Source organism: Cryptomeria japonica, unplaced genomic scaffold (assembly GCF_030272615.1).
Source record: "Cryptomeria japonica unplaced genomic scaffold, Sugi_1.0 HiC_scaffold_2070, whole genome shotgun sequence".
Lineage (NCBI taxonomy): Eukaryota > Viridiplantae > Streptophyta > Pinopsida > Cupressales > Cupressaceae > Cryptomeria > Cryptomeria japonica.
The window spans coordinates 287-13,521 of record NW_026730332.1 but is presented as its reverse complement, the minus strand read 5'-3'; the positions used below and the strand labels follow the sequence as shown (position 1 = coordinate 13,521).

The window sequence follows — 13,235 nt, the reverse complement described above, 5'->3', positions numbered from 1 at the left end:
TCGTCCATGATTTTATGCCTTGAAATCTATCGACTCATTTACAGTCCAGTTGTTTCCTTCTCGAGGTCATCTTGCAGTTTGATTTCTTTGCTTCGATCTAGGCGCCAACTACTCCCTGACTTTCTTTGTCATTCTTTCTTCCTCAAGCCGCATAAATTAGTTATCATTTCATGATTTGTGGCTATTTCATTAATGTCGACTTGCTGTTTCAACAACCATGTCGATGGAACTTCACCGACCTCTCCATGCTTGCCATCTCAACTCCACATGGTATCACATTGCTCATACACTCAGCTCACCGACACAAGGTCAGTTTACACTTGAACGTTCACCAAACTCATACCGGTGTAAGCCTTTTATCAGTGAGTCCTACTCCTCTCGCTAACTGGTGGTACACACTACACCGTTAGGATATCTTCACCTCTGATAGTTTGTGATCATTTTAACATTCTGCCTCTTCATCATAAACAGGCAGTCAACCTCCAAACTGGTTTATGCTCTACCAGTTATCACTCAACATGCTAACACACACATGCATCTCTCCTAATACCAGTGAAGTCACTGATAGTCTCAATAACTACTTGTCTTTAACCATACCGGTTTACAAGCCTTCATGTTAATCTTCTCAATACCTTGTTTGTCTTCAACCATATCGGTTCACTCTTCTTTATACCAGATGGCATACCTCTACTGGTAGCCTACCTGCAATACCGGTTGACAACAATGACAACTCAATGCCAATAGTCTTCCATTTGGGGAGACTTGTTTGGCATTTATTGGTACTTAGATCTTTTTCACATCTAGTGTTTCCATCACTGCCCAAGGGGGAGATTGTTGGCCATTTGGAGGAATTGATTATGTGTTGCATTGATGTTTTATCATTGATGCCAACACTAGTTATTTGGATGCTTTACCGACACCCTTCTGGTCTCGGTAGGTTGAGTGGTTTTCTGGTTGGTTTGGATCCAACACGATCCGATAGGCTTCAGTATGATTTGGTTATGGAATTGTCTTATTCATGATACTGATGTTCATATTCAGTCAGTTGGTTTTGGTCTGGTAATCGGATGCTATCCTGTTTGCTTAGAAGTTTGGCTTCTAGTTCCGTCGATGGTTTCACGGACAGAGCTTTTTTTGAAGATCTTTGATGAATTGCATAAATGGTGTTGGTGCAACTTCTAGTATGTTTTATGGATGTTGTTGGTCAGAGATTACTTTAGTGGCGAATATTTGCCAATGGCAAATTTTTCATGTCGACGATCTAGAAAATGGCAAATATTTTGTACCGACTGGGGGTGGACATGTCGCCACAACATTATCAATTTCCCGTCAAATTCACGGCCCGATCGCCATATGTTTTATGTAATTGAATGTTTCTATGCGAGGATTTTGCCAATACAATATACGGTGGACACATGGTAAATTTGATTTCTGGCCTACACTCTCTGAGGTTGCCTTAATAGATGACCATAATTCTCCTATAGGCATGTGAAGATTTTTTAGCCAGGAGAACCCAACTCGCCCGACATTTTGCCGACGTGTGTCTCCATTCACCCGAACTTTTGCTAGCTATATTGTATTTGCCAATTATTTGGACGACCCATAATCACCTCGAAAATTACATAAGTTGTGTTATAGTTACACGGAATTCGCCAAATATTTATATACCATATAAAATTCCTGCGGAATTCATCATATAAGGATTGGTGTAAATAAATGCAAAGATCAGATCTATTTCAACACAATTTGGTGGGTTCGAGGCTCTAAATTTATATCAATAGCGAAGTTTCACACCAAGGAAAATCATTGTTGTTGACTGCATTGGCGACTACTAGTGACCTAAAGGTGAGCGATCATATTTTAGAAGTGTTATAATATTATTTTAAATTTATCTATATTTGTTTGCACTATTGAGTTCATTTTTATTTAGTCGTGACCCGTCAATGCCAAGTGGTCAGACGGGACATTTAGACCTCAGACATCTAGATTGTAGGTCGTAGGGCCAATGAAACATATATTATACTTTATAGTCTATTATTACTTCTTCAACAAATTGACACTTTTTGGCAACCTTTATTTCATTGCAGATGTTGAATAGGAAGAAGGGTAGGAAACCTTAATGTGGGGAAGGCCATGAGAGGTCGACAAAAAGAAGAACGTTGTCTTCGTACTTTGGCTTTGGAAAAGATTGTGGTGAAAATCGGGAAGGTACATCATCACAAGTACAAGTACAAAATTCACAACCTACACTGCATGTTGAAGACCACGATGAACCTGATATCTCAGATCAGGATGATCTTGAAGAAGATTATCTGGTAGATGCCCAACTTAGCCGGAATGATATAATCAACTTGGGTGATAATGTCATTGATGATAATGCACGGAAGGGGAAAAGAAAAGCTAGATCAAAAAAGGATGAACCACAATAAAAAAAGGATCGGCAGTGGGATATGTGAGTGAGGAATTTTCAAACTAATTGAGCATCAAAGTATCCATTCATTGAACTAGTGGAGAATCCAATTGAAGGCGAGCCTCCAATAGAATGCAGGTGTAAGATTTACACTTGGAAACATAACAAGGAAATTAGGTTGCAGCTAAAATTTGACACCATAGAAAAGCATATGGGTAAAGTTTATGAAAAACAAATGATAGATGGAGTTGAAAAATCAGTGATAAGATGGAAAACAAAGGAGGAATGTAAGCATGTGAGGAATGCTGAAGAGTGTTATTTTCATGATAAAATACAGACGAAGCCTGCTGAAGTTAAAGGTTCTATTGAAGCTAGTTTTGGAAAAGAAATGCAAATAGAACAACTGGGAAAAGTTGTTCAGTTAAGCGTTGTTTTTTAAATTTTGAGCAGAGGGTGTGCTATGATAGATTTCCCATCAATTAGTGGTTTATTACACTTTTTGAAAGTTCCTAACTATCCTAAAGGAAAAAATAAGAGAGTCAAACTTTATTATATTTTCTTTAGACAAAGTTATGGCAGTAGACAATACTTCATGGGTATGCATGCATGTTTATACTATACAGAATCATGCCTGCCAACCTCATCTACTATCTATTGCTAAAATGAAGGAGAGTGCGATAGCGGAAAATTTATTTCAACTAGTAACGAGAAGTTTAATTGAATATGGAGGTATGGATGACATGACGATTGCCAAAAAATTGGTGTGTGTTGGAGCAGATGGAGCTTCAGTAATGCAAGGTCACATGAATAGTCTTTGTACAAAGATTGAAACTTTATCTTTACTTTACATTACTACAATTCACTGTATGACTCACATAATGAATCTAGCTTTTGGAATTGTGAGCAAGTATGCTTCGGTAAAAAAATTAAAATTTTAATCAGAGAGCTCTACTCACACTTCTATTGAAGTCCCAAGTGATTTATGGAATTTCAACACTTTGCTAATGGAATAACTGATGGGAACAAGCTTCTCAAGGATAATGATACCAGATGGATCTCTTTGGATGGTCCAACGCACCGATTTTTTTCAAAATATCCATCCTTGATTGGACTATTTCACACAACTTGTGCAACTGAAATTTCTTGACCTTCTTCAGAGGTTAAGTAATCTAGAGACACTCTTAACTTTAGCAGCTCTTCTACCTATGCTAGAGGAAATGATTAATATTATGAAGGCAGCCCAAAAAAGAGCTATGTATATTGCAGAATATGCTACACTGCGTAAGATGACATGCATGACCCTTGACAATCTCTATAGAAATCAACCAACACTATCTGATGAAAAAATTGTTAAGTGGTGGACACTCACAGATTTGGACAATCCTGCTAAATTTTTATAAATCGGTGCAAACGGGGAGGTATGTGCCAATGTACGGGGAGTTGAGATACCAATGCACTTCTATGCCATGGTCGACCCCGAGGAACCAGGAAAGCACCCTAGGAAGCAACTAGCAAGAGTTACAAGGGAAGATTTCGACAAGATTGTTGAGATTGTAACTACTTCTGTGAAGAAAATTGCCTATGATCTTTACTCACAAATTAGAAGCATATTCTCTCCTGACAACCTACTCAAAGCAATTTCTATTGTGTTTCCTCAATATTGGAGCCTCAACAGTGCAATTGATTTTCAAAGTAAGCTACTGACTTTGATAAAATAATTTTGCATATCCAAAGAATTGAATGGAGTAGCTATAAATGAAATATTAGATGAAACTCATCTTCGAGAGAAATCATCTCGTTTTGCATACACTATGAGAGAACAATATAGAACAATGGAGAACCCCCGTGAAGTGGGATTGGTTACAAGGCTTTGGAAATTTATAGATGAGAATGCAGTGTTGCGTGATTCAATGCCAGAATATTTGAAGCTTGTTGATTTATGTCTTAACATTATATTTGGTTCGGTGGAAGATGAGAGTTTCAATGCTTTGGGATTCCCAAAATCAAAGCTAAGAAATAAACTAAATAAAAAATTGGAAAATTGCTTGAGGCTCTATACATCTAGGTATGATGTCCACACTTTTCCTTACAATAGGGCATTGCAAATCTAGAGGTCCAAATGCAAAAGAAGAGGTTTGGGAAACACTTCAAACCAAAGTGCCAGTGGAACTATTGACTCATGTATTGGACCTACTGGTAGCATTGAGATGTAGTTCAACGAAGGTATGCAGACTCAAAGTGAAGAAACCACAGACAAGAATCAAGAAAGCTTGGATGAATTCTAGAAAGAGTCAACAATCCATATTTAGAAGAGTGACTTGACATCATTGTTTCACCCAATACTGCATTTAGAGTTGTAAACGGTTGGATGAATTCTAGAAAGGTTTGGGGAGTTGTGTTCTTAGGAAGCAAGTATAAATCAAACTTCATTTTTATCTCCATGCTTTTTTTGTAAGCTTATTTTCCAATGAATTTATTTGATGGGTCAACAGTCTTAGACAAACCAAGTTTAATCAAAGCAGTTTTCTTTTCTTGCAGCTTCAATATCTTTTTGCCACATTTATCCATAACTTTTGATGTTTCCCTTAGTTTCTGGCATTTTTTAAGGACAAATGATGTCTTAACTATGGCATCAATGCAGCTCTTAATTCCCTTAGATGCCAAGTAGCTATCACTGGTACTGTAGGCTACTTGCATAATTTGTTTTTCCATATCCTCTTTTGAATAAACATGTATGCTCTTCTCAAAGTGCCCTTCGATTTTCATATAAATTAATCTCGGACTTTCATTGAATTCAAACCATTCACACAACTTGTCACTCCTTTGCATTATTTGTTGCCAAATGTTTTCTTGTATATACTTCGTTGTATTTTTCATATTATCTTTCAATCTATCCTCCAAAGTTTTAATTTTATCATTTGTGTTGTGCAGGTCTTCTTTCATTTGTGCACATTTCTTTCTTTCTTCCTCTACTTCCTCTTCCAAATTTTTTTCTTTTTCCTTCTCATGATCCAATAGGTATTGTGTTTTTCTTATTTCGGCAGCAACAGACTCATAACTTTTGTATAATTTTTGAAAACTGGCTCTTTCCTCATCAATTTTTTTACTGCTTTAAGCCTAGTTTTGTTTTAGGTCCTTTAATTTTGCATCCATCTTTTCCTGTTCTGCAATTTCTATTGCAAAGCCCGAATTTTTTATCCTTTTCTGTAAATCATTGCACTTGTTATATGTTGCTTTCCTCTTTGATTTTTTGTTTGCCAGGTCTACCTGTAACTTTTCTATTTGTTTCTCCAGTATTTTTTCTCTCTCCACCTTTAGCAGTGAAGTGTAGACCACTTCGTTAGTCATTTTTGATACCTAATGCATTACTAGGATTACCAACAACAATTAGTGGCTTTAACTAATACATTACTAGGATTACCAACAACAATTCATGATCATGTCCCACTGACACTTTCATGTATAGTTTTTATAATATTTTGAGGTGTGTGATATGAAGCTACAAATGATTGATTTGTAGTGTTAGTGGCACTTGATATAGGATTCTGAATAGTATGAGTATCTACCACTAGTGGCCTCTTGCAAGAGATATTTTGTTGTTACCCTTGTCCAACACCAAGACAACTAGTATCAGTAGTAGTACCCATGGTAACCCCACCAATCACAGTGATACTTGACTAAACACTAATAGGAATACTATCCCCAGATTCAACACCAGTGGCAGTTGCACTTGATTCACCACCAATGGGAATACCATGATGTGGTGGTGGTTGTGGATTTGAACCTGAAACAAATGCAGGTGGACCCTGAGGGTAATGAGTAGTACCCTTCTGTAATGAATCTGAAGAATCAAGTCCAATGGCTGGTTTAACAAGATCTTTTGATTTTGATGCTGATGGAAGTTGTACCTCAGGTGGATACCAAATGCCTTCTCCTCTAGGACCTAGACCACCACCTACAAAACCCATTTTTTCCACAATGTTTGCCCCTTTGCTATATTTTTCTTTCATGGACTCATTGAATCCACCTAATATTTTAGGGACTGTAGTAGTTGTTGGAGTGGCCTCAACCTCATACTCATAATCATCTTCACTCCTATCATATGTTGTTGTGGGGTGCTCCATATTCCATAATTCGCTAAACTATTCATCCTCGTTGATGGTCTCAAATTCTACACTAGTTTTTGGCTCACTGAGATTCTTCCTCATAGTCCAAAAATCATTTATTTTGGTTTGAGTCCAATAACTCTCTTTACATTCTTGCAGAATTGATTTGAGAATAGATTTGTTAGATGGATTAGCATATTTTTGGTAGAAATTGTAGGACCTCCTATTTTGGATGTCCTGGCCCTCCTCTCTTTTCCTCTGTGTGTGCAATGCCATAATTTGTGATGACATTTCTTTTGTGGAAATGTTATTATCAGTGGCAATTTTCTCCATCTCTTTTTTTACCTCATCCTAGGAGTCCATGTTTCTAAGCTTTTCTAGCAATGGTTTGCTTTCGTGTTGAAATAACGCTAAAGATTTCCCATTTTTCTAAAGCCTTGCTTGAACTACACCGATTGCATCATACTGCTAGAGACCCTCATCACCAAAGCTAAAATCTGTCAAAAAATCATGTGCCACATTGAGTGATTTTCTCTCAAATGTGAACCCTCTACATGAGAAAGGCAAGGAAGGAAATATGCTCTTCTTTTCCTGACCATGGAAGTGCCTATCTATGCTCTCTAACTGTCGTACATATTCTAATGCAAATACCCTCTCTGTCACATGTATTGGAGGTCTGTATGGTTTTACTACTAATACGTAAAACCTTAACACAGTGTATTCTTCCATCAAGAACCAGTCAACCAATTCTATTTGACTTCTGAGTTGAATGCAATCTCTACAAGACACAGGCAATCTAGGCATTGGTATGCTTCTAATTTCATTATACATTGCTACCAAAAATAAGTCTACAAAATGGTTGTAGTTCTTTTTGTTATCATGCATCCTTATCTTTGGTGTCCATTCATATATTAGACACTCTATTATGTTTTGAGTCTTCTCATCAATCTTATAGTTCACAATTTGAAGATTGTTGGTCTTGAATATTGCACAATACTTGGATAGAAGGAGATAGCACAAGTAGGATGAGAACCTAAATGTCTTACAGGAACCTTTTTTAATCATTAGTAATTATTTCCAATCCCAGGCAAAACAACAACAAGGAAATAGTATCCTGAACCCATGGAACAAAAATGTTAGAATCATAAGGAGGCTTATGATTTTGATCCAACAAAGTACCACACTTTATTAGAGCTTTGATAAATGAATCTGTGCAACTTGGATCGAGACTCTCATAATTCTCTGTCAGCTTTCCTAGGTCAATTTGGACATTTGAGTTTTGTGCTTCAAACCCAAGGTTCAACAAACAAACAAATTCTCCCATGTTTATGGATAGAATTTCCTCTTTTATATTTTGATTGACAATTGCTTTTTTATCTTCATCATAATTTTTGGCGCAAACCATGAAAAAATCAAGGCAAGGGAATGCTTCAGGTAACACCATGCTTCCCAATCCAGCATCCCACGATGTGATTTTATTTGTTTTTTGTTTTAACATTATGTTAATAATAGAAAATTTCGCCCTGGTTGGATCTGCCACCTTACTAGACAATGCATATCTAATATCCGTGATACACTTTTCACCATGGATAGCAGGGTCATAAATATCATGGTATTCATCAGTGAAACCTGGTGTTTTAACCAGTTCGATTAGGTACATTCTTTTTTTCGCTTGGCTTCCTGTTGAACTATTGCTTCCCATTTTCCCCATCACTATTATTGTTAATAATTCAAAATAATGCTAGATACAAAATTGAAAATGCTAACCCTCAAATTGGATCACGAGATTAAAAAAAAAGTTAAAAAGGCGGGATGTAGGTGTTTTAGATTGTACCCGAAATTTCTATTTCACTGCATTGGCGCAGACAATCTCTGTTGCAACTTGCATTCCTCAATCTAGTAGTTGTTTCTGAATCTCCCTCGATTTACTGGTTTGTCCGTGAAATGAAATACGATTATGATTTATGAGTCACTTATTTTGAAAACTCTGAAAAGTACAAAAGTAATACCTAAAGGGCAAAATATCTAGAATCATCTTGTAATTTAATTAATTATTATTAATATCTATTCATCGCCGAAGGACAATACATTCATTTCTTCAGTCTAAATTCTAAGGATATTAAATGTAAAATGTTCAATTCTGGGTAAAGTTCTCAGAAATGTGTTCACTTCCCATATTCGGGCTGAAATCCACCCTAAGTCGTTGATCTATGCTCATCCAATGAACGATGGTATCTGTTGTCAGTATTCATGGGTCCCATGACTTTTGCCATTTTTCGGGCACGTCACCACACTCGAGTCACTTTTCCGGACTATTTTTTTATTTTTAATCCTTCAACTTCTACCCCCAAATAGAGCTTTATTGACTTAACTATATTTAATTAAATGTAAAACATTTAATTCCAGGGGAAGTTCTCATAAATGTGTTCGCTTCCCACATTCGGGCCGAAATCCACCCTAAGTCGTTGATCTGTGCTCATCCAAGGGATGATGGTATATGTTTTCAATTATCATGGGTCCCATGACTTTTGCCATTTTTTGGGCACATCACCACACTCGAGTCACTTTTCCAGACTATTTTTTAAGTCTCTTTAGTCTGTCAACTTCAGCCTGAAATAGAGCTTTATAGACTTAATTATATTTGATTTAATGTAAAATGTTCAATTCTGGGTGAAGTTCTCACAAATGTGTTCACTTACCACATTCGGGCTAAAATCCCCCCTAAGCCATTGATCTGTGCTCATCCAACAAACAATGGTATATGTTGTCAGTTGTCATGGGTCCCATGAATTTTGCAATTTTTCGGGCACGTCACCATGCTCGAGTCGCTTTTTGGAATTATTTTTTAAGTTTGTTTAATCATTTTAAACTTGTGCCCGAAAAAGAGCTTTATAGATTTAATTATATTTAATTAAATGTAAAACATTCAATTCCGGGTGAAGTTATCACAAATGTGTTCACTTCCCACATTCAGGTTGAAATCCACCCTAAGTCGTTGATCTTTGTTCATCCAACAGATGATGGTTCATGGTACCTGTTGTCAGATGTTGTGGGTCCCATAATAAGAGACATTTAAAGATGTGCAATAGTTTTAGATAACTATTAAATATAATGATAATATTATTTGTAAAAATATGAAATTCAAAAATAGTACAGAACATGAAACTTAGATTCTAGAATTAAAAAAATAACTAAATAAAAATATAAATTTTGGTATACAATTTGAAAGGTAAAAGTTTAATATAAAAAAGAAAACATTCAATATTAAATCTATAATATTAATTTAAACTTTAACAAAATTCTTTAAAAATATGTTTATGATATATAATTTTAAAAAATAGTTTAAAAATATATATAAAAGTTCAACATAAATTTAGTGTAATATAAATTTTCATTTAATTTAATTTAATAAATAAATAAAGACTAAATATATATATAAAATTTCAACATAAATTTAGTTTAATATAAATTTTAATTTAATATAATTTTAATTTAATTTAGTTCAAATTAATTTAATAAATAAATAAATACTATAAAAAAATTATATGATTGTATTTACAACAAAGTTTATAGCCTCTATGTAAAATCCACCCTAAGTCGTTGATCTAATTGAGTCTAATCCTGTTCTCTAACTGAGTCTAGAATCTTGAATTTTCTTCTAATGACCTTGGCCTTGACCTTGGCCTTGAGTCTAATAATGTGGCGAACAACTAGAGAAGTAATTCATGGATTGATCGTGTGCAAGAAAAAGAAAACAGTAGCTAAGACAAAGCAGAATAGCTGGTAAAGTGGATTGAGGTTATTATTATGGAACAGTAGCTAAGACAAAGCAGAATAGGTGGTAAAGTGGATTGAGGTTATTATTATGCACGAGGATGAGGATGAGGATGATCAGGAGATGAAATGCCAAGTGATGGGCATGAGGAATGAGGATGATCTCCGGAATGAGGATGATCACTAGGAGATGAAATGCCAGGTGATGGGCATGAGTCCGAAGTCATTATCGAAGTGGCGCACGCCGAGGGCTTTCCAAACACTTTCAGAGGCGTCCACGATGTCATCCTTACACGGCTTCGCGCATTCATCGATGACGGTGGCCACCGTAGACTTCCCTCGCGCACTCATTTTCACTTTGCGAAAACAGTTGGAGTTGTGATGAAAGGTGGGAGGAGGAAGAGCCACCCAGTGATCATTGTCGGAATGGAAGTGCCCATCACAAGCGGAAGGTCCGCCTCCATCTCCTCCTTTCTCGAAGCTGTTCACCGTCATTCTTCCCCGCCTTTCACTCGCACTTGTACACATTGTCATCATCATTACACAGCATACCAACAACACCCATTTCAATCCCCCCATTCTCTTCTCCTTTCTCGAAACCCCTAGTCATTGTTATATGATGACCACTCACTCACTATCTTATATATATTTGCAAGAGAAATATATTTCATGTATTACATCGACAGGCGTTAATAATTTTGTACATTTCTACTTCGCTAATCACACTTTTGCCTTATCCATTGTCCGCTCTTGAAAGATTTAGTTTTAGGGAAACAGAAACATAATCAATTATATCTATGATATCGACAGCCGAGTATGTTATAACCTGTAAATCCCCGGTCCATTTTGGACGGTTTTAAAGATCGACACAAATATTCTTCAATTTTAGAGTAGTATGGTCTTGGAGATGATATACTCACTTTACGTATTAGACATTCTTTACCAAACTTAACAAACCAATATTGGTCCACGCCATCATTGGCATCGATGACATTGAAATCGGCCATGAAATTTAGCTTAAATCTTTAAAGATGAAAACAAATATTACTTGTTGATTGGTTTGATAGTCTTCGATTGTCTCTTCCTTTGTATGATTCGAAGTAAAAGAACAAGAATGCACAGTCATACAATTTGAGTTTAGAATGCACTCCTGAAATTTGTGTGAAGGCCTTTCACTTTTCCTCGTTAAACTTCGTTTTCGAGTTTTATTGTCGTTTTAGTTGGAAAGTGGTGCCGCATCACAAAGGATTAAGAAAAAACCGTGAGGATTGAATAGTCGGCATGTTGACTTGTCACACTTTGTAGCATTTCCTTTTAAACAAGAGATGCAAATGGTTACTTTAGAATAGATAGAAGTAGAGATGAATAGAGAAATGGAGAGAGTAGAGGGAGATAAAAATAAAGAAATAGAGATAAAGAGATAAATAGATTGAGGGGAAGAAATAGAGGGAGAGTTTAAGATAGAGATAAGGAAATAGATAAGTATATAGGGTAGGGTAGGGTAGGGTCGGGTGGGGTGGTGTGGGGTCAAGACTAGAATGTAAATTACAAATCATCAGTTTGAATAATCGGTATGTTGACAACTTCTTTTTAACCAAGTGTCTATAAAATAAGAGTATATATATTAAAAAAAAAGTAGATAAGAATTTGTTATATTGATATGAGATTAAACTTTGAAATAAACATAAACAAGACTATCAAGCAAGAGATATTGAAGAGTTGATTTCTGCTATCATGTTCATTTCAATATACTTTCAAATTTACCTTTCTTTAAAGATATGACGCTATTCAAATTAATGTCTAATTAATTAACTTCTCTCATAAAAAAAATAAAAATCCTAGTGAAAATTTGAAAAGTTTAGAAAGTTAATAAGTTCATATAAATGGGAGTATGTAAATTCAATGCCTACATAATGAAATATTTGAAATATTGATTTGTTTGATATTCATATGGTAGAAATATATAGTTTAGATATTGTGGTACAATGAAATGTAACTCACATAAATATTTTAAGAAAACTAACTAATTAAATATAGCTTAAGTTTAAAATTAAGAGTTCAAAACTGAATAATAAATACATTAGTTTAGATAAATTAAATGTAGTATTTAGATGAATTTGGAATAGAGAATATATTGTTAGAGATTTTATAAATAGTTAGAATGTTATATGTTTATTAAAAACTTAAATGTATCATGCTTATCATAATATAGAACATGGTTGAGGGTGGCAAAGTCATAATATAGAATATTTATGCTTTAATTAATATTATAGATTTTCTCACCAAGCCAATGAGCACAAATAAATTGGGTTGATGTCGGCATACCATGATTCTTGCCTCTTCTAGAATATGATTCATTATTTATTTTTCTATTATATCTTTGTAATGTAAATGTCGAGTATGAGAAAAGCCGGATTAGGTGTACTATTTTCTTTGCGAATCCTATGTTTTATAAATCTAATTTAATTACGTAGATGATAATTAGCGCGTGATGTTCAAAGATCACGAGGTGAGAAAAATAGGATGCCTATATGAGCTTGGGACGTCATTTATGTACTATTTATTCTTCAAAGTGCTTGGGATGTTGTGTAAGAAGACAATAAATAGGGAGATTACATTGAAAAGGTTTCAATTGGATTTTATAGAAGATCTTAATAATTCAAATATTATGAAAATACATTATTTGTTCTAGTAAAACTTCGTAATAAGGGCAAAGGACTAAAAATAATTCTTGAGGATAGGTAGGCTGTTATATCCCTTTGTCATGAAATTTTTATATATTTGCTTAAATTACATGATTAGAGATGTGTTGTTGTTATTTGAAGTTATTGAAAATATCACCTGATCTAGATAGATGATATAAATTCTAGCAATTAATACCTTATTATTTGGATACCTGTTATGGTTAAAAGATTATGTCTAACTATCTTCATATGCATAAGTGG

General features: G+C 35.0%; 1 protein-coding gene across 1 annotated transcript; it reads right to left on the bottom strand.

The window, feature by feature from the left end:
* Positions 1 to 10,473: 10,473 nt before the first annotated feature.
* Positions 10,474 to 10,785, bottom strand: LOC131066397 (putative ripening-related protein 6). The gene has a single exon (XM_058001154.2). It carries the CDS (start codon positions 10,783 to 10,785, stop codon positions 10,474 to 10,476), a length of 312 nt encoding a protein of 103 aa, XP_057857137.2.
* Between the last annotated feature and the right edge of the window lie 2,450 nt (positions 10,786 to 13,235).

Bases quoted from the DNA above. Each gene is read 5' to 3' on its own strand.
- LOC131066397 (XM_058001154.2), bottom strand. From the start codon at position 10,785: ATGACGGTGAACAGCTTCGAGAAAGGAGGAGATGGAGGCGGACCTTCC.